Genomic DNA, 21,602 nt, shown 5'->3' on the forward strand with positions numbered 1-21,602 from the left:
ATATCAATATCCTGTGAAAAGATCATCTTAAAGGCATTCTTACTTCTCATAAACATTTTCAGTGTAAGAGTTGCTAACTAAAATGATCAAATAAAGAGAACTTGAGTATTCATTGCCCTAGAAGGGCCCCATAGATCCAAATTACAAAAACACATATTTTGTTATTAACAGTATATGTAGTAGTGTACAGCCATGCAGATAGTTTTGTGTATTGATAATATAAACTTAGTTATCAAATAATTTGCACATCTGTACCATGTAATGTGTTTTATTACAGTAGTCCTGCAATAAATGTTACCTTTGTGTATGTTTTATTCACCTTCACGTACATGGGTTGGTGAATAGGAAATGGGTCATCTGTGTCAAGTCTGGATCAACCAGATAGTCGGGCCCACCGCATGTCCCTTACTTTCTGCTCTGAGCAATGTTACACGCTGAAAATGGCAAGTTTTGAAGAACATTTGGATCAAGCAACAAGGCAGGCCTGCTTGGCTCATTCGGGGAATAATTGTAAAGATTTAAAAAGAATACGTTTAAGGCATTTACTCTCTAACTGGGACCTATTGGCAACTGTTGCAAACAGGAGGATGGTGAGTCCATTCACAGGGAGAAGGATGCTACATTTGAATATTGGGCAATGAAAAATAAACTAATCAGGAACAAAGTTGTACTTGCCATTGGAAATGAGGGCACACACAGACGTTTGTTGAGGGAAAAAGATTTAATGCTGACGGCTACAGTGGAGACATGTCGTGCTGCAGCGCTAACAATCGTGGAGCTGAGATCTATTGACCAAGAAAGGTCATACATGGAGGCCGCCATCCCAAAAAAAATCCCCCAGCCACAGACAAGCAACAGAGACAATATGATGCCGCAACAAATATATTTTCTGCATGTAGATACTGTGGTGTTACACATGTAGTCTATATCGACAACATTCCCATTCCAGGAATGTTCAGGTGCCGTCGGATTTCGCAGGATGTCTCTCTTTTTAGGCCAGATGTCCCACGCCTTCCTCTTTCTTTGTGTTGGCATTCTAAACTCCGGTAGATTTATGAGGACTATGGTCAAATGCTCCTCAGATCTCTCCGTTGGATCTGTCCAATCTGAGTTTTCTGTTGTACACATGTTCCACCAAAACAAGTTCCTTCCCGAGGCTTTTTTTGCAGAGGCACTGTCATTGTGTCCGGGGCTTAGCACCGCCCAAGACGACTGTGATTGGTTTAAAGAAATTCCAATTAACCAGAGCACTTTTTTCTCCTATACAGGAATGCTGTGTGGACTAGACCACAGCACTGTAGAGGAAGGTCTGGCAATGCAATGCATGTAGTTGTGGAAATGCTACCCATTCAGACATGAAAGCTGTTCAGCGGTTTGCTGGATTTGACACCTACCTGGCCAAATTCCTGCCATGGCTTTTGGAGTTGTGCGAACTGTTGAGAAGGCTCATGGACGGTCCTACCTGGTAGTAGTGGAGGAATCACCGTACTGCCAAAATAGAGTTCACCTGTGTGTGGCAGAGCGTGTGTGTATACATTTTAGTTGTTACTCTCACATAAATCATACATTAGAAACATATAAACTAATAAAAAAGCACTGCCTACAGTCTTTGTCTGTGTGCCGAAGGGCATAAGTTTTCTCTGCATGACAGCGTTATGTGTGTAACGTACATTTTATGAACCTAAAAATAAGGATGTCTACTGGTGGTCGTCAGGACTTGTTCAGCTCAGCAGCCTTCTTTTTTAGCTTCTAACTGAATCTCTGTGGTTTGAAGTTTAGTTTCTATATCTGTTTATCTATTTTACGTTTCATGTTCGCTTACAGGAGGCGTGTAAAGTTACTGCTGATGAAGACCCAACATTTCCTGATTTAGCTCCGTCACAATAAAAGCTTTTAAATATAACAGGACTTGTAAAGAATTTATAGGAAATGAAAAGTGTTATCCACCGTTTTACAGCTACTCCGGTTTCTAAATAGTGACAGCAGACATTGTGCCATAAAAACAGGAAAGTCTGCATTAATCTGGGAAACTAAAAATAAGGTTGTTGTGTATTCTTCCCGGGATCCCCGGGGCCCTCCGTGCCACCAACAGCAGGGCACAGAGCTCCAGAGAGTTGGGGATATAGCAACGGGTGAATCCATGTCCCAGAATGCTTGTTACTAACTTAGCTCTGGGGAGCTTATTCCCCGGAGTCCTTATATATTTTTTTTGCCCAGCAGTTTTCCTTGGATTAGGGTGGCACCTAAATTATGGTTGTAGCTGTCGCCGTGGTCCTGCTCCGCGCCTTGCTATGCCCTGCTACACCCTGCTACGCCCTGCTGTGCCCTGCTACACCCTGCTACGCCCTGCCATGCCCTGCTACACCCTGCTACACCCTGCTACGCCCTGCCATGCCCTGCTACACCCTGCTACACCCTGCTACGCCCTGCTGTGCCCTGCTGTGCCCTGCTACACCCTGCTACGCCCTGCTGTGCCCTGCTACACCCTGCTACGCCCTGCCATGCCCTGCTACACCCTGCTACGCCCTGCCATGCCCTGCTACACCCTGCTACGCCCTGCCATGCCCTGCTACACCCTGCTACACCCTGCTACGCCCTGCCATGCCCTGCTACACCCTGCTACACCCTGCTACGCCCTGCCATGCCCTGCTACACCCTGCTACACCCTGCCATGCCCTGCTACACCCTGCTACGCCCTGCTACACCCTGCCATGCCCTGCTACACCCTGCTACGCCCTGCCATGCCCTGCTACGCCCTGCTACACCCTGCTACACCCTGCTACGCCCTGCTACACCCTGCTACACCCTGCTACGCTCTGCTATGCCCTGCTATGCCCTGCCGTGCCCTGCTACACCCTGCTACGCCCTGCCATGCCCTGCTACGCCCTGCTGTGCCCTGCTACACCATGAACTACTACATCTACTATTTCTAGTCATAGTTCCATTATCTTTATTGTGACTATTATTGCCACTATTCATCACCCCCCCAACCGGCACCGTCAGACACCACCTACTAAGAGCCTGGGTCTGTCCCAGGTTTCTTCCTTTCCTCACTACTGTCACACTAAATGCTTGCTCTTGGGGGAATTACTGGAATTGTTGGGTCTTTGTAAATTATAGAGTGTGGTCCAGACCTACTCTATCTGTAAAGTGTCTTCAGATAACTCTTGTTATGATTTGATACTACAAATAAAATTGAATTGAATTGAATCACTAACAGTATGATAATAACATTCAAAACACACGATTTACTCTCAGTGTTTTTGTGACATTAGAAATAGCCTACTTTGAATGATTACGTAGTTCCACACACAGTTAGTAGGCGGTCCTAAATGTGGCCCTGGATACATACCCGCTAAAAGAACCAACTCGATACAAGAAATCATTCCTGCCTCATTCCATACAACTGTACATCATTTCACAGCTGTGTGTGAGATAACTACCTCATTACCACACACATTACAATATTGCTATTATGCTACTTGCACACTGGTCACTTCATATTTAATATCTTATGTCTTATATGTTATACATATTATATTTTGTGATATATTTATGTATGTAGGTTGTACATTTTATTCTACACTTGTATATACATGTACATTGTTTTTCATTCATCAAGTATATTTTTCAGTAGTTGTTCTGGCATTTTTTTGTATCTTTGCTATCTTATTTTATTTTATCTTATTTGTTATCTTATTTATTATTTCTAGTATATTTCTTGTATTTTTTGTTTGTGTGTGAGTATGTGTACGTTTGTCCTTGGTAACTTGCAATTTGGGATTAAAAAAGTCCATCCATCCATCCATCCATCCATCCATCCATCCATCTGCAAAACTTTTGCACTCCTTTGTATAGTATCTATGTTTTTTGTCTTATTTTATTTTATTTACCTTGTATCTTTTTCTGATTTAGTCGGTATGCTTATCTTTTCCCTTTCATTTTTTCACTTGACTCAAAGAGCCTACACAATAATTCCTGTGTGCCAGGACTGTTTGGTGTATGCACAAATGGCAAATCAAAATCTTGAATCATTCAGGACACAGGAAGTGCCCCATCTTTCCTTTGATACGATTAGTTGCATCCCAGTCTTTCAAGTCTTTTTTCAGCCAATCATTGACGACCACCAGCAGCAGCGGTCCGCCTCCTGTAGGCGCAATTTGCCCACAAAACAGAGGATCTTTTTTATTCTGCGGTTTACTGCGTTAAAGCCCGCTTTATGTCTTCTATGCTACGTGTATGAGCGCGTCCTGACCTGCTGTTTCCCAGCATGCTCCCGATGTGGCTGTGAAGCGGCTGGGAGAACGTCAGAAGCGGACCAAGTGAAATGCATCCTCGGAGAGCTGAACCTGTTCCACCCCGCCGCACACAAAGCCTGTGAAGCAGGCCGTGTTTTTCCTCCCGCAGACACCGCGCTGATGAGGCTCAAACATGTCGGGGAATCATTACAAAGGCAACGAAGTCAGCTGCTGCATCAAATACTTCATTTTTGGATTCAACATCCTGTTTTGGGTAAGAAGGTTTATTGCTTTATTCTACGTCTCTCTCAAGTAACGCTCGGCCACAGTTGTCTTATTATCATGTCCACTGGCCAATAGGAGGAAGGCCCAATCATCATCATCATCATCATCATCATCACATCTTATCATTGTACCCTTGTCGTTCAAGTGTTCTATTCAGAGACATATCAATGCATGCATTATTGTGGTTCTCTTCGTCTAGTAATGTATAATGTAGAGCTGCTGGCAGTTCACAGCTGAGAGCTAATCGGCTTTCTGTAGTGAACTAATGAGAGCTCAGTGGCAGGCTGCAGGCTTATCATTCATATAGCCTACACATGCACTGGCAGCGGGACATACACGTCACAATATATTTTGACATGATGACGTAGCCTAATATGTTTTAAGAAGTGATGTCACTCATGTCAAATATAGTGGACAGCAGAGTGCTCATATATAATCTGAGTGAGCTGGACCAGTTTTACCACACTATTGGATGTTCAATGAAATATCATCTGCATAGGGCTGCACCTAACAATTATTTTCACATCTGATTAATCTGTGGATTATTTTCTTTAGCTGTTCTATAAAATGTCAGAAAATGGTGAAACGTGGATCAGTGTATCTCAAAGCCCAAGATGACGTCCTCAAATGTCTTGTTTTGTCCACAACTCAAAGATGTTCAGTGTACTGTCCCAGAGGAGAGAAGACACTAGGACATATTCACATTCATCAAGCGGGAATCTTGAAGAATGACTCGAATATCAAAAAGGCAATTCATTTATTAGTTGACAATTATCGATTTAATCTTTGCAGCTCTATTTCTGCATGTAAATTGGGGCTGCAAGCTGCTATCAGTTATTTTCATTACCAATTCATCTTAAGCATGTACCTAATGCCACTACAAACCCAGAACGTAAATTTACTATAACACAAAACAAAGGAAAGCAGTACATCTTCACAGCTATTTATTTAGTATTTTTATTTAGGCTAATTCAAAGCTGTAATCTCGAAGATTTTCATTTAAATAAATGCCTGTTAAGTCACTATCTATTCATATTAAAACTAAGTGACACTATTCAACATTCCCAGAAAAAAAATGCTATATTAATGCTTTTTTCCACAAGAAGGAACTATGCCCAAAATCCCACATTTTAAATTAAATCGACTAGGACTGAAATCTTAAGAATTGAAATTATGAAGTGATAATCAGAAGTGTGACAGATGAATTATGTGTCCAATAACTAATCAATTAATCCACTAATTGTTTCATAAAAAGTGAAATGTTTGCCCATTTTATTCATATTTTGCCTAAATAATAAGGAAGCTATTTTCCAAATATTCTTAAATTCAAATATTCATGTGCTGGGCACCAAAATACCACAGAGATAGGCCAAGAGGATTTCAAGGTCAGGAAAATACCAAACTGTCAGAGCGCTGCTCGTCTTGGTCAAGGCCTATGGCGTTCTATATGTGTCACATTCCTGAGCGAGTAATTGTATGTTTTGGCACAGAGAACTATATTTTGCAAGCGCATTACATTGCATTTTGAACAGAAATTAACACTCGCAAAAAATAATTTTAATGCCAATATCCTTTATATATTAGAAGTAAAAGTAAAAAAATAAGTGCACATAGAAAAATGTTTCATGTGTGAAATGCAAGTTTCAGGTCTAACCAAGCGGCAACTTCTGGGTGTGAACAGTAGAAGCCAATGCTGAAGTGCCTTAAAGCTGCATTCTATCTCATTTCCAGCAGGGGGCGACTCCACTGGTTCCAAAAATAGTCTGTTTCTATGAGAAAATGACCCTACTTCTTCCTTGATTTATTAGCTCAGTTAACATTTAAAAATGAGTTTATGCTCTCAATCGCTTGTTTCAAGTCTTCGTCAATACAGCATGATGTTCACTTTGTAAATGATGGTCCCATTTATTTTTTAAAGCTTTAGGGGCGTGGCTACACGCCGACCTGTCAATCAGGACAGAGGCTTAATAATGCTAACTGTGCTAACACTGTGTACATTTAAATAGACCTGAACTTGTTTTTGGGTGTTGTCCATGTTTTCACCTTAAACTTTGAGCCTCTCACTGTGTATTTTCACGTCATCAAAGTTAAGTGGAACTTTTTGGTCGCCTAGAAGTGTTCTGCCAACATAGCTAGCTAGCTGGCTAGCTAGCGTTAGCTAGTAACTTGAGGGAAAGTCTGCCGATTTTCAACCAGCTCTGAGTACTGCCATACATGCAGATGAATAGCACCATAACCCCGAGGTCTGTGTTTACCCACCAGCAAAACTCCACTGGATAACTCGCTTTAGAAGGGTGTAAAATCTGCGACTTTATCCCTTTAGCGTTTAGCTTAGCGCTGCGCCATTGAAATCATAAACAACACTGGCTTGGCCGCATCGTCCTCTCAAGATGGCGACGACCAAAATGCAAATTCCTGCCTTCAAAAAGGCAGTCCACAAACAAGCAGGTGACGTCACCGGTGCTATGTCCACTATTTTTACAGTCTATGGGTCTGATGTAATAAAGGTGTGATGTCATGATGTAATGTGGAAAAAATCCTCCAAAGACCCCTTGTTCTAAATTAGCATCTGTGACTTTGTTGTAAGGGTAAACCTACTATGAAAACTACACAACAGAGCTATGATATCATACTGGGATAGAAAGGAAGACAGTAGGAGATATAAAGAAGGCTGAGCTCAGAGCAGAACCATGCAAACTGATCCCACATCAGTGGCCTCAGAGGAAATCTATTTGTATGTTTATAAATAACAATGTGTCAGACTGCCATCATGTCATGTTGCATCAACACATCTTTCCAGTGATTGACATGACTGTGGTGTATTGCAGCTCCTGGGCATGGCCTTAGTTGGAATTGGACTGTGGGCATGGAGTGAGAAGGTAAGAAGAGACAGTTATTATTAGTGATTATGCAAAATAGAGATATAGTGTTACAATACAATTTATTTCATTCCTTTTAAAAACAAAAATTCAGAGATGATTTTTTTCGTGCTACTACTTAATGCAAATGAAAGCTGCACTAATCAATAATTGTATACAAACAATGGATCAAATGACAGAGCTTTATAGCCTCTATCAGCACATTGCTTCGGTTTTATGATCTGCAACCAATTCATGACCTCTGCAAGCTTGTTTCTGCCAGCAGATGGCATCTGTTTCAATCAAACAAGCTCTGATAAACCCACTTCACGCTAACAGCAGACAGACAGTTAACAATTATCTAACAAACATAGTGTAGCAGCGTGTTCTGTTGCGCCCTAATGGACAACCAATAAATATTTTAAATAATATTATCCTTGTGAATGTGATTAAACTGTGTTTAGCTTTCAAACTGAGTTTACTGTATATTTACTAATGGAACCCAGGGTGATAGAAATAAGACAACGCATTCTCATGAACGGGTTCATGTGATATCGTACGAAAAGTCATGCACACTAAAACGAATTATATCATATGAAAACTAGGAGACCTCCGACTGGCCACGTGACATTGGCTACAGAGCTCCGTGCTACAGAGCGGTAGTTGCTGGCTGTTTAAGCCACTACAGAACTTCGTGATGCCAGCTATGGTGCTCCGCATGGCGCTCCGCATGGTGCTCCGTCAGGTCAGCGGTAGTTGGTGGTTCGGTTACCCGAGAATAGGTGACTGTGCGCCGGGTACAGAGTAGAGTGACCTGCCGGTCATTTCGGCGGAGATTACGGTTAAGTTTAGGCAAGAAAAAGTGAGCGTTATGCGTCGACGAAAGATACGTTTAGGTACCAAAACGACTAGTTAAGTTTAGGAAAAGATGGTGGTTTGTATTAAAACACTCCTAAGGAACAAGCATTTCCTGGGCGAAAGTCTTTTTTGTTTTCCCCGCAAAGCAAACTCTGCTCCACGGCTTAAAAGTCCTGTATGTTAACGCCCAGCCTTCCTCCCCGACCACCTCCCTGCACGGCCAGCCGCCTTCTCATACAGCAGCAGTCAATGTGGTGCGCGCAGCAAAAAAACCTTGTTAATCATATGAATTATCGTGCTTAACTTTTTGTAGCTCTGCAGCAGCATTATTTCTCCTCTCCGAGTTGACTCGAGTTCCATCCTATTTGTGTGTCACTGCGACCCTTTTGGCAAACATGTTCTGCCCTGAAAGAGACGCAGCTGCCTGGCTCAGAGTGTGTGTTGTCCTCTGTCTCTCCCCTCCAGGGAGTCCTGTCCAACATCTCGTCCATCACAGACCTGGGGGGCCTGGACCCAGTCTGGCTCTTCATGGTGGTCGGGGGGGTCATGTTCATTCTGGGCTTTGCAGGATGCATTGGTGCACTGCGGGAGAACACCTTTCTACTAAAGTTTGTATGTTCCATGAAAAGACCTCCAATTTACACACTGCAGTGATGCATGATGGGGAAATCATGTTCATCATTTTCTGTCTTCCTGCTGTAGTTCTCGGTGTTTCTGGGTATCATCTTTTTCTTGGAGCTGACGACGGGAATCCTGGCATTTGTCTTTAAGGACTGGATCAAAGACCAGCTCAACCTGTTCATCAACAATAACATCCGGGCGTACCGCGACGACATCGATCTACAGAACCTCATCGACTTCACTCAGGAATATGTACGTCAGAAAAAAAAAACAAAACGCATGAACACGAAACTTCATTCTCGACCTTGAAAATTATAGTCTCACAAAGTCCACTTACTAGCTTTATCCAGAGCTTTCTAACCATATTCAGTCTTCTTCAGCATATGGAGTTTTCAGTTGGCTGAACAAGACATTGAGACGCATCGAGTGGACCTGAATTAAGATTTATTTGTCAAATGTTAATTTGCAGTTCACAGATTTCATAATTGAAATGACAGCATGAAATACTAAATGCAATTCAAAACACACAGTGGCAAAAGATTACAAAAAGCTGCCCCTGGCTGCTAAAACACGCTCTGTCTGACTGGGGCCTACTACTCCATACTTCTCTAGTAAAGTTTTGATTGCAGGACTTTTACTTGTTTCTCTACTATGGGATGTAACGATCCACTCAACTCAGGGTTCACCATTTTAAGTTCACCATATGATTTTCTCATGAGTGTTTTTTAACAGAATGAGCTGCAGATATCCTATCAAAAGTGAAATTGTATTTTATCTTAAATTAAAAAAAAAAAATGTAAAAAAAAAAAATGTGATTTTTTAAAACAAATCCCACATCCAAATAACTAAATAAATAAAAAAAATATCTTCAAAAAAATAAACGCTTGGTTACGTTGTAACCTCGGTTCTCTGAGTGAAGACACTCCACTGATATGGAATATGTAACGGTGAAGAGAGAGTCTCCATTCCATAGAGAACTCAAGTCAAAGAAGTGAAATCAAAAGTACATCACGCCCTACGCCGTTTAAAAATTGCATCGCAATTCTTTTTTTATTTTTTATCTCAACTGGTTGTAATCTTTACACATTTATATTGATTTTTAACTGATTGACGATGCATTGTTACATCCCTAGTCTCTACATGGGTACGTTTGTAAATCCAGTCTGACGCTGAAATAAGTGGGCTGTTGTTCAATATGAATTAAGGAACAGTTAAGCACTGGGTGCCTAGAGTACGCTCTGCTGCTCTGAATGTGTGGTTTAACGTTATATATATATTCCAACAGGGCTCTGAGTTTACGAACAGTCCAGTTTGTTCCAGGGTGTGCTGTGATAATCTACAAACACAACCATTGTTGTAAGGGTACATATACTTAAAGTGTCTATATGTAACTTTCAGTTTGTGTTGATTCTAGCGGCTCCTTTACACTTGAGAAAGCCACAAGCTGTTCTGATTGAGTAAAGTAAAGGGAACCAATCAGGTCCATTTTGATGGGTCTGAAACTGTACTTTTAAAAAGGTCTTTTATCATTTTGGTATACAAATTGAGGAAATCTGGAATTCCACCAATAGGAATCTTACACATTTGTGTCCTCTCTGTGTGACTTCAGTGGGAGTGCTGTGGTGCGTTTGGGGCAGACGACTGGAACCTGAACATCTATTTTAACTGTACTGATGGGAATCCCAGTCGGGAAAAGTGTGGAGTTCCCTTCTCCTGCTGCACCAAGGATCCAGCGGTAGGAGTATGCATGTTCACATTTACAGAGTTCTCCATGCACATGTGCTCCAGGGCCAGAACAACAGGGGGGCCCTATTTTAACGATCTAAGAGCACGGCGTGAAGCGCCTGGCGCAGGTGCGTTTAGGGTGTGTCCAAATCCACTTTTGCTAGTTTAATGACGGAAAAAGTGCATGGTTCTAAAGGGTTGTACTTAGTGTCTTCATTAATCAGAGGGGTGTTTTGGTCGTTACATACAATCAACCAATCAGAGATCATCTCCCATTCCCTTTAAAAGCCAGGCACATTTGGACCTTGGAGCATTGCTATTATGATGGAGGATTGGCACCGTAATATTTTTATTTGTAACCTCGGCATGTGTGTGTGCTGCTGTGCGTCCCTGTGTGTGTGACAAGCTTAGTGTGCGCGTGCTGTGCACGAGCCTAGGAGCATTTTACTAATTTGCTGTTAAAATAACAATGAAATGCTGCGTTAAGATAGCAATACGCCCAGAATGCACCTGAACACACCTCCCTGTAAGACCAGCAGGCCCATGGGCCACAGATGGGGGCAGGTGCATTTGCTATTTAAACAACGTGGGCGCTGGACGGGAGACTGACAACTGCCTTGGTCTTAAAGGGGTGATAGAATGATTTCACACTGTTCTTTAAGGTCTCCTAATAGGGTATATAACATTGGTTGGGCTGAAAATTGCCCGAATGCTATTTTATGGGCCCTTAACTACCCTGTGAATATGGCTCTATTTAGAACAAGAGCTTTTCTTCCAAATATGGTATGCTCATGAATATTTAGATGAGCTACGCGCTGATTGGTTTGAGCGAACCACATAGAAACACATTGGAGTCGCGCGGCGTCGACAGACTCTCCTCCTCCGCCTCGGGGTACCCGAGCGCTCAACCAGAGACCGTGAGCCTCTGGCCCGCAGTCCCCCCTGTCCGGCCCGACGCTCTCCTGGGGGCGCCGGACCGGGTACGGGATTGCGGCCGGAGCCACATTCGCCCCTAGCTCCCACAAGCCGTTTTACGAAAATTGATGGCTAATTGCAAATTTGGTAAGATGTGTCGGATTTCAGGAGCTGCACAGTCTGACAAGAAAACGGCAACCTCCATACCCAGTGAAAGTCACCGTTTCTTGGTTACTGGACGACTGGGGCTCCGCGGAGCTGGCCGGCTGCCATCTGCCGGCATAACTTTCGTATATTTACAGTTTGAATTTCGTCACGCCACTTATATAACATCTACCCCAATGTCTTATAAAGCTAACAATGGTGTCCGATTTCAATTTAATGCATTTTTGTGAACATTAGGGATTTCGTTAGCTGCTACTATCCCTTCATTCCTATGGGTAAAGATCGTGGCTAGCTGCAGGCCCTGGAGCTCCATCAGGGCCTCGGCATTTTGTAGTCCAGTAACCCAGTAACCGGTGACTTTGCGCGGGTATGGAGCGCCGCGGGCTTCCCTTCGTGACGGAGATCCAGCTAGCTCACAGCGAGTCTATGAAGTGGACACGCCGGGCGGCGAGGCAGCACCGGCCGCTGTCACGTAGCCTGCTGAGCTCCTGCTGAACTGTGACACACAGTCGGACAAAATTTGCAATTAGCCATCAATTTTCGTAAAACGGCCCATATTTGACCTCTACATAGTTGATTTCTCGCATAAAAAGTCTCAGAAGTGAATTTAGTAATTAAATAGCGTACCTCTGGAGCTCTGCATGATCTAGCTAGATTCAGAAGACTAAGCTGACCTCAGGTCAGTGGTGGAGCCTATGCAAATGTTGGGGCGTGACAAAGACTAGGAGTTGAGATGATGTCAACTTTTAGCTTTGTTCAGATTCGCCCGTTTTCAGCAGCAGTTTCAAAATGTGAGATTTGCAGAGGATAGGGGTATCAATGGGATTTTGAGGTTCTCTGTATGTCCTATTTACCCACCGAACTGTCGTTATTCAACTATGACGAGGTAACATCGGTTTTGCATTCTATCACCCCTTTAAACTAGCAAAGACACTTGCTTACATCATTACGCTGATTTTAAATATGGTATTCTTTCTGTCTCTAGGAGGATGTAATAAACACTCAGTGTGGATATGACATTCGAGCAAAACCAGTAAGTAACATTTGATTTTTTTCTCCCAGGGAGAGAAACATTCAGCCAGTTTGGAAAATGTACTCTTTCTTTTTTCATTTTTTTTTTTTTGCCTGGTAAGTCTGGTAAAAAGATGCAAATAAAAGACTACGACAGAGTTTATTTTCTGCCTTGGAGTTGTTGGAAGGCAGGTTTATTTATTTTTTTAACACAAGGTAAGCCTCCAGTCTTTAGGACACATTGTGGAGCTATCTCTGCATTGGACACACAGACATGAAACTGGTATCTTTTTATTTTACTATTTTTCCATTCATTGTTATTTAAGTTTTCATTTAGACTTTTCTTTTAATCTATGTTATCAGTACATTGAGTACAGTTCATTTTAAAGTTCAAATTTCATTCTATTTTAGCATTATCTAAGTTTATTTAACTAGTTCTTATTTAAGCGTTATCTTAGTTTATTTATTAAATCTTTAGTGCGTAACTTTTTGATATTAATAAACGTTACATTCAAGCCGTTGCCAAATGAGTTGCTACAAAGATAATTCAGACTATCAGCTCCACACAACTCTCTCTGGATTTCTCAGTGTGACTGTGTTCAGAAGATTGTGGCGTCCGCTGACTTTCCCCTGCAGGAGCTCCAGTGAAGATAATGACCTCTTCTGAAGACTCCATCATGTTTTTTTAATCCTCCATGTCCTCCTTGGTTACCAACAACTGTTCTGAGGAGGGGTGGGGGTGGTGAACTGTAACTGAAGGCTTGTATCATGTGGATGCGTCGACAGTGTTGTTATCATTACTTAGAATTCCTCATGGGGGGGACAGAAGCTACACACTATAGCTTTAAGTGTTTTTATTTATGAGCTTATAATTTTAAAGTCTTGCACTGACTTTATTTATTGACTAGTGGACGTTTTTTATGTGGTGCATAAAAATGACAAATAAAGGACTCTTGAGTCAAAACTTAAGATGATGAGAGGAGGTTGTGTTGATCCCTTCAGGACTCGGAGCAGAAGGACTACATCAATGTGAAGGGCTGCGTGCCTCAGTTTGAGAAGTGGCTGCAGGACAACCTCACCCTGGTGGCCGGGATCTTTATTGGAGTTGCACTACTGCAGGCCAGTTCACATATTTACCTTCAGAATGTTCCTAAACAAAACCCTTAAAGCATCATTCCATATTTTCTTCTTTTAATATAGTCTAATGTTGCCAATATTTTTTTTTCATCCACAGATTTTTGGGATTTGTTTGGCCCAAAACTTAGTGAGTGACATCGAAGCTGTGCAGGCGAGCTGGTGAGAAAATGATCTTCACTTCTTCTACTTGAGTTCAGTGTCTCATCTGTCCTCATACAGACAGCACTGTTTTTGTGAAGCACACTTCTCTTGATTTGCACCCATCTGTTTCTACTTTTCCATTTCACAACATGAGGCATTTCAGCTCTTTGGCATAGTAGAAATGCTGGCCTATGTTGGAGACACATGATGGCCATATTTTAGATTTGTAAAAAAAGGTTCCTGTTCTGTGCATTTTGATATTTTCAAGATTTGCTAATTTAGTTTGGCTTACACTAGTTACAATTAGCAGTGCTCTGGATAATGTAAAGTATTTTGGCATTAGCTGTGTTTCCATTCACACGTTTGTATGCACATTTTAAAGTATCGCATTAAAAAAAGCTTGATGGAAACAGCAGGATTCCATAAAACTTCCTTTTGCCTTTGTGGAAAACAAGTTGATGCTCTAAATGGGAAAAGGAAACGTTAAGTTCTGCTGCAGCGAAAATTAACTTGCAGGATTGATCAGCTGTTTCTACTGCTGTTGTCTTCCCAGATATTATATTAATTTGACAGCATGAAACATGGCCAAAACTAGCTGACTTAAAACAAATTCCTGATGACCTCTCTCCATGTTGCTGTCACGTAGTTCGATGGTCTAAAGCGACTTGTTTTGTTTCCAGTTAGCAACCTGTACTTCTTTTACTCGGTTTACTGGCGGATTACAGCCATCTACTGACCCAACTACACTGTAGTCCAGTTCATCCGCAGCAAACCAGTTGATGGAATCCTGCCTCATTCACATTTATTTGCAACATTTGAAAGGTTGCTTAAAATTTGCTTAAAGGGTAACTACCATTTTTTTTCCAACCTGGACCCTATGTTCCTATGTGTTTATGTCTAAGTGACTGATGGGAACAACAATCTTTGACATTGGTCCAGTATTAAGAGAGATCACTGCAGTCGGCAGCAGAGAAACAAGCTACAATGTGAGTTAATAGGACAATTGTCCAGCTTGTATTTACCTTCACAAAAGTGCTGGTTTTACCACTGACAGACTCAGATTATTATTGTAAGTGTCTGACAACATTATGGAAAGGATTTCTAAGGAGGTCGACCTTTCTGTTAAAGAGTAAGATCCTTTTTTAAACATAAAATCCACGAAATTGCGTTCACTAAACCCACCAGACTCCATGTAAATAAACAGTAATTTTAGCATTGTAAAATACACTTCATTCAAAGTGGACAGAAACAAAATAAAACTATGAAAAGCCGTTTTGGGTCATCTTTCTACTTTTCCAACCATCACAACTCTAGTTTTGGTTGAAATAAACACATAGTTCACCAATTTACATGTGAAAATACGTTGGTTCTATACACACTAAAAGTATTGCTTTTTTAAATGGAGTCTGGTGGGTTTAGCGTTAGCGACTTCAGAGCTGTTTCTGGTTAAACATAAAGGTCTTAAAGAGGTTTTAAAGGTCTATCTCTGTAGGGATCCTTTCCATAATGTTGTCAGACACTTAGAATAATAATCTGAGTCTGTCAGTGGTAAAACCAGCACTTTTGTGAAGGTAAATACAAGCTGGACAATTGTCCTATTAACTTACATTGTAGCTTGTTTCTCTGCTGCCGACTGCAGTGATCTCTCTTAATACTGGACCAATGTCAAAGATTGTTGTTCCCATCAGTCACTTAGACATAAACACATAGGAACATAGGGTCCAGGTTGAAAAAAACTGTAGCTACCCTTTAACAATTAAATGGAAACATGGCTATTGCTTGTTACTCACCTCCCCGAGAGACATCAAAGTCCTTTCTTAACTCAAACATAACTATTTTTCATAATCAGCCAAAAACAATAGTCTAAATTATATTTCGTCTCTAAGAAGAATGCTTGATGCAAAGTATTTACGTAGGTCTGAAAAGTACAGAGCCCCTTAAGTGATGAAAGATATTTTTTTTATTTTTGTGCCCATGATCCATATCTTGTGTGTGCCAGTTAATATTTTGTTAGCCCAATATTGATATATCCTGTTTGCTCAAGATCCCGAGCTTGTACGCACAAGATATATAATATGTTGGGACTTCAGGGGCTCAGCAAGGTGTACAATGGTGCAGGTTGAGATATAAGTTAATTCAATTCAATTCAATTTTATTTATAGTATCAAATCATAACAAGAGTTATCTCGAGACACTTTACAGATAGAGTAGGTCTAGACCACACTCTATAATTTACAAAGACCCAACAATTCCAGTAATTCCCCCAAGAGCAAGCATTTAGTGCGCCAGTGGTGAGGAAAACTTCCTTTTAGGCAGAAACCTCAGACAGACCCAGGCTCTTGGTAGACGGTGTCTGACGGTGCCGGTTGGGGGTGTGATGAACAGTGGCAATAATAGTCACAGTAAAGATAATAAAACAATGACCAGAAATAGTAGTTGTAGTAGTTCATGGCATAGCCGGGCACTGCAGGGCGTTACAGGACGTAGCAGGACACTGCAGGGCGCTACAAATTAGAATAAAATCAAGAAATGGAAAGTATGCAGTTTTGGCACAGAGGCTCTAGGGACCCTTGAAATATGCCTTCTTTTATAAACGACAAAAGCAGAGATACATATCTAAAGAACATATTATCAGCTTTTGATCAAACATCTTTTTTTTTCAATATGCAGAAAAAGATGTTTGAATTCTATCAGCAGTCATTCCCAGCAGGCTGAGGGGAGTAAAGGGAGGAGGGTTACTAAGCTTTACCATCACGATGCCAACACTCATCTCATTCTTCCTCCTCCATGCTTCATCAGGGTGCCCCCTCCTCTCTCCATGCGTCGCCTCCCACCACACTCCAGCAAGAAAGCATCGGCTTACTACTCATGAGACACAGAAACACATGCACTGTGTGTGTGTTTGTAGCCGGTGGGTGTTGTTGTGTCTTGAGCTTTGCTGTGGTTGGGTAGATGATCTCTGTTTGGTGTTGTGTTGTGTTCCATTTAAGGTCTGAATCTGTAAACCTGGAGCTGCTAGGTATTTATTCGACCCTTGCAGTGTGCTATGGAGGCAAAACTGAGCCACTGGAGTCAGTTTTTAATTGTATTAATTAATGAAATGATACATTTAAACGGGCATATAACATTCCCACTTCCTGAGAAGCATTGCCTCCACAGTGGTGAGTCCATACTGCCCTGATGGGTGTAACTGCACAAATTCAACCAATAAAGTTATCAGAAAAATATCAACAACCCCACCTTCCACCTATTGTATCAAATATAACGCCTTCCTCTCCATAACTAATCATTAATTAACTAATCACATACAGGGCTCAACGCTGACTTTTTAAATTGGTTGCCGGCTTGGCAACCAGGCATCAGCTTTTGGTTGCCAAAATTGATAATGGGGTTGCCATGTTTTAAACTGCCTATAGTTGGAGCAATTCATTTCTTACGTAACTATACCACATTTTAATAATGAAACAATGAGATAATGGCTTGCAATATAATTTCCCATCCCTCTCAAATAGGGGTGCAACGGATCACAAAACTCAGTGATTGGATCACGGTTTGGAGTCACGGATCGGATACATTTTCAGATCAGCACAAAAAAGAGGGGAATTTAAATGATTAAAAATGTAATAATAACTTTTAACAATAATTACTTACTTCAGATGAGAAAAGGGTATTTTACAATAACTTTGAATGCACCACAAGGTTTACCAGTTTTACGTAAACGCAACCTTTATTCCCGTCTTTGTAGTTTTTCAGACAACAGCAGTGACCATAGTGCTAGTTTGTGTCTTTTAGCTCACAGCTTTAGCGGCAGACTGTTGCGCTGTTGGCATCCTCTACAGTGAAATACAGTCACACTACACCGTTTAGCTGTCAGCATTTTAACCGTGTTTAAATCAGTTACTACTGTAGCTAATGGTAGGCTAACGTTACCTGCTGTGTAACGTGTTATTAGTGTTTACTAGCGTGACATGCAGCGATGTTTCCGTTTGCCTCTAACGTCTGTTTCGGAGAGCAGACCAGACATTTAGGTGGCACCGTAATGAGGAACCGAAATCCGCGTTGCCATTTCGTCCGGTGGCACCGGTGCCAAATTAGCACCAGGTTTTAACATGCGCCGTTAACGTGAACAGAAAATTGCGTTGCCTGTATCTTTTCACGGCAAACGCATGTGTGTGGAAAGCGGTCGCACAACAGCTGAAATGTTGTGTTGTGTACGAACGTTGTGTTTAAAGTTTATGGAGACAACCATATAAAATATTGACTTCTTTTGAAATAAGATTTTCCAGTTTGTAAGTTTTGTAAGTTTTTATATATATTAAAAAAAAAACACAAATATTGAACAGGTGGTTTCCAAAGGGGGCAACCAGAGACCACGAAATGGTTGACAATTGACTCAATCTGGTTGCCAAGGGCAACCGTTACTGTCGAGCTGACAGAATTCAACAGGAAATACAACACATCAGGAAAGCAATGATACCATTTCATTTGGACTTTTCACAACTTAATTATAATTTGATTAATTAAATAAGTATTTAAATTCTACATTTAAAAACTAAAACCCATTAAATTTGCAAGAAATTTGGCAACTAAATACATTTTTCTGTTTGTCTTTTCTGTGCCTCAACATGTAATCCTAAGTCTTCTCTCTCCAGCCTTTAGTTTAGACCGTTGATCCTTTGCACAACAACACTGTTTCCCAAGCATTCCCAACCTAACCCTTAACTTCTGTCCTCAACTTTTATTTTGAAATTGTACGAACGACACAGGGGTGTTGGAGCTTTGTTAATAAGCAGATGGTTTCAAGGCTTTCTAATGAATTTTGCTTTCTATCTCTTCTTTTCCAGTTTCTTTACCTGATGCTGAGGCAGCAGTTCAATCCTAACAGGTAACCTTTTTTCAGTGGTGGAATGTAACTAAGTACATTTACTCAAGTACTGTACTTAAAGGGTAACTAAGTTTTTTTTTTCAACCTATGTTCCTATGTGTTTGTGTCTAAGTGACTGATGGGAACAACAATCTTTGACATTGGTCCAGTATTAAGAGCGATCACTGCAGTCAGCAGCAGAGAAACAAGCTACAATGTGAGTTAATAGGACAATTGTCCAGCTTGTATTTACCTTCACAAAAGTGCTGGTTTTACCACTGACAGACTCAGATTATTATTCTAAGTGTCTGACAACATTATGGAAAGGATTTCTAAGGAGGTTCTGTTAAAGAGCAAGATCTTTTTTTAAACATGAAAACATCCGCGAAATTACATTCGCTAAACCCACCAGACTCCATATAAATAAACAGTAATTTTAGCATTGTAAAATATACTTCATTCAAAGTCGACAGAAACAAAATAAAACTATCACAACTCTAGTTTTGGTTGAAATAAACACATAGTTCACCAATTTACATGTGAAAATACGTTGGTTCTATACACACTAAAAGTATTGTTTTTTTAAATGGAGTCTGGTGGGTTTAGCGTTAGCGACTTCAGAGCTGTTTCTGGTTAAACATAAAGGTCTTAAAGAGGTTTTAAAGGTCTATCTCTGTAGGGATCCTTTCCATAATGTTGTCAGACACTTAGAATAATAATCTGAGTCTGTCAGTGGTAAAACCAGCACTTTTGTGAAGGTAAATACAAGCTGGACAATTGTCCTATTAACTTACATTGTAGCTTGTTTCTCTGCTGCCGACTGCAGTGATCTCTCTTAATACTGGACCAATGTCAAAGATTGTTGTTCCCATCAGTCACTTACACACAAACACATAGGAACATAGGGTCCAGGTTGAAAAAAACTGTAGTTACCCTTTAAGTCCAAATGTTGAGGTACTTGTACTTTACTTGAGTCTTTTCTTTTCATGCCACTTTCTACTTCTACTCCGCTACATTTCAGAGAGAAATATTGTACTTTTTACTCCACTACATTCATCTGATCGCTTTAGTTACACATTGAGATTTTTTGCACACAAAACACATGTAGTTTATAAAATCTGAAAAAGTTACACTTTCTACAATGGGAGGAGAGTTCTGCATTGAGTACTTTTACTATTAATACTTTAAGTACATTTTTCCTGATGATACCTACATACTTTTACTTAAGTAACATTTTTAATGCAGGAATTTTACTTGTAACAGAGTATTTTTACAGTGTGGTATTAGTACTTGTAGCTAAGTAAAGGATCCAAATACTTCTTCCACCGCTGCCTTTCTTTAATAAAAATGTAAATCCGGTGTAGATCAGGATCGCATAAAAATCAAAATAATGTTAATTAGATTTTGTCTCATTTTGTGTTGTCAGCTCCGGGTCTTTGAACACATCGTCAGTGGAGCATTCAGAGGACCACATTGATCACCGGCACCATTTTGTTCTCTGAACCAGCACCTTCTTTTCAAGGCACTAATATGTGACATGCTCTGTATATAACACTGTGTGACTTGTGTAAAAAGAGAATTGTTGCAGTGGATGGTTAAACATGCACTCCGTGCACGTTGTCACAACGCTCCGGTTTTTATAGCTACGTGTAGAGAGTAGGAGTTTTGATACATCTTTTTGATATTAGATCGGTATTTTTCACTGTGGAAATAACGCTCCATTGCTAAACCCATCATGTAGGACTGTGAAATAGTTGTGTACAAAAAACTAAGGATTTGCTTATTTTAAAGTGGAGCGCTTGCTTTATGTACCTTTCCACCATGTGTCTCGGACTGTGCATACAGTGGCTCCAGAGATCAGCTGATACTAACTCATCCAGCATGAAAGCAGAAAGGACTACAAATTATTCCAATTATTTAGCATACTGAGTTACTAATGGACTAAGGGGTCAGCTAATTTAGTGATGTTATTAAAAAAACAGTTATTGGTTGCTATAATTTTTCCTACTCTCAATACTCACTGTGAAATAATCCCGTCGTAGCACAAACAAATCCACAGTCCTCACTCCGTATAAAAATGCTTTCCAGAGTTGGAAGCTGAAGCTAAAATCTGAGGTTAACAGTCAGAGTTAGCCGAATCAAGTAGGCGTCTTTGTCCTGACAGCGGTGTTTGGTCCCAGCAACTAAAAATTAGGATTGGGCATCAAGAACCGGTTCCCACTTGGAATCATTTCAAAAGTTATGATTCCAATGGAATAGTTTTTTTTTATTGGAATCGTATGGAAAATTTGGTTTCGAATCCGACTACGGTTCTAAATTTAAAGGGTAACTACAGTTTTTTTCAACCTAGACCCTATGTTTCCATGTTTTTATGTCTAAGTGACTGATGGGAACAACAATCAACATTGGTTATATGTTATTATTAAGAGAGATCGCTGCAGTCGGCAGCGGAGAGACAAGCACTTTAGTGAAGGTAAATACAAGCTGGACAATTGTCCTATTAACTTACATTGTAGCTTGTTCCTCTGCTGCCGACTGCAGCGATCTCTCTTAATACTGGACCAATGTCAAAGATTGTTGTTCCCATCAGTCACTTAGACACAAACACATAGGAACATAGGGTCCAGGTTGAAAAAAACAGTAGTTCCCCTTTAACCACTGCTTAAACCGAAAGATGTTTCTGGATTTTCAGAACTGTGAAAAAGCAAACTTGAGACCAGACCAAAAAGATATTCACTTGGAAATATCAGGTTAAAAAACAAACCGTAGTTATCCTTTAACGTG

General features: G+C 40.7%; 1 protein-coding gene across 5 annotated transcripts; it reads left to right on the top strand.

Annotated features, from left to right (window-relative positions):
* Positions 1–4,107: 4,107 nt before the first annotated feature.
* tspan5a (tetraspanin 5a) lies at positions 4,108–20,803 on the top strand. Of its 5 annotated transcripts, none has more exons than XM_031314675.2 (11): positions 4,108–4,512; positions 7,352–7,402; positions 8,705–8,851; positions 8,942–9,112; positions 10,470–10,595; positions 12,651–12,698; positions 13,679–13,795; positions 13,911–13,972; positions 16,754–16,865; positions 18,799–18,839; positions 20,245–20,803. In XM_031314675.2, the coding sequence occupies exons 1-9, from the start codon at positions 4,432–4,434 to the stop codon at positions 16,824–16,826; spliced, it is 876 nt and encodes a 291-aa protein (XP_031170535.1). In that variant the 5' UTR covers positions 4,108–4,431; the 3' UTR covers positions 16,827–16,865; positions 18,799–18,839; positions 20,245–20,803. The 5 variants fall into 5 exon arrangements, with proteins under 5 accessions (XP_031170535.1, XP_035850166.1, XP_035850165.1 ...); XM_035994273.1 differs by having other exon boundaries at positions 18,799–18,838; positions 20,241–20,803; XM_031314676.2 differs by lacking the exon at positions 16,754–16,865 and having other exon boundaries at positions 4,109–4,512.
* The last annotated feature ends 799 nt before the right edge of the window (positions 20,804–21,602 follow it).

Source organism: Sander lucioperca, chromosome 17 (genome assembly GCF_008315115.2).
Source record: "Sander lucioperca isolate FBNREF2018 chromosome 17, SLUC_FBN_1.2, whole genome shotgun sequence".
NCBI lineage: Eukaryota > Metazoa > Chordata > Actinopteri > Perciformes > Percidae > Sander > Sander lucioperca.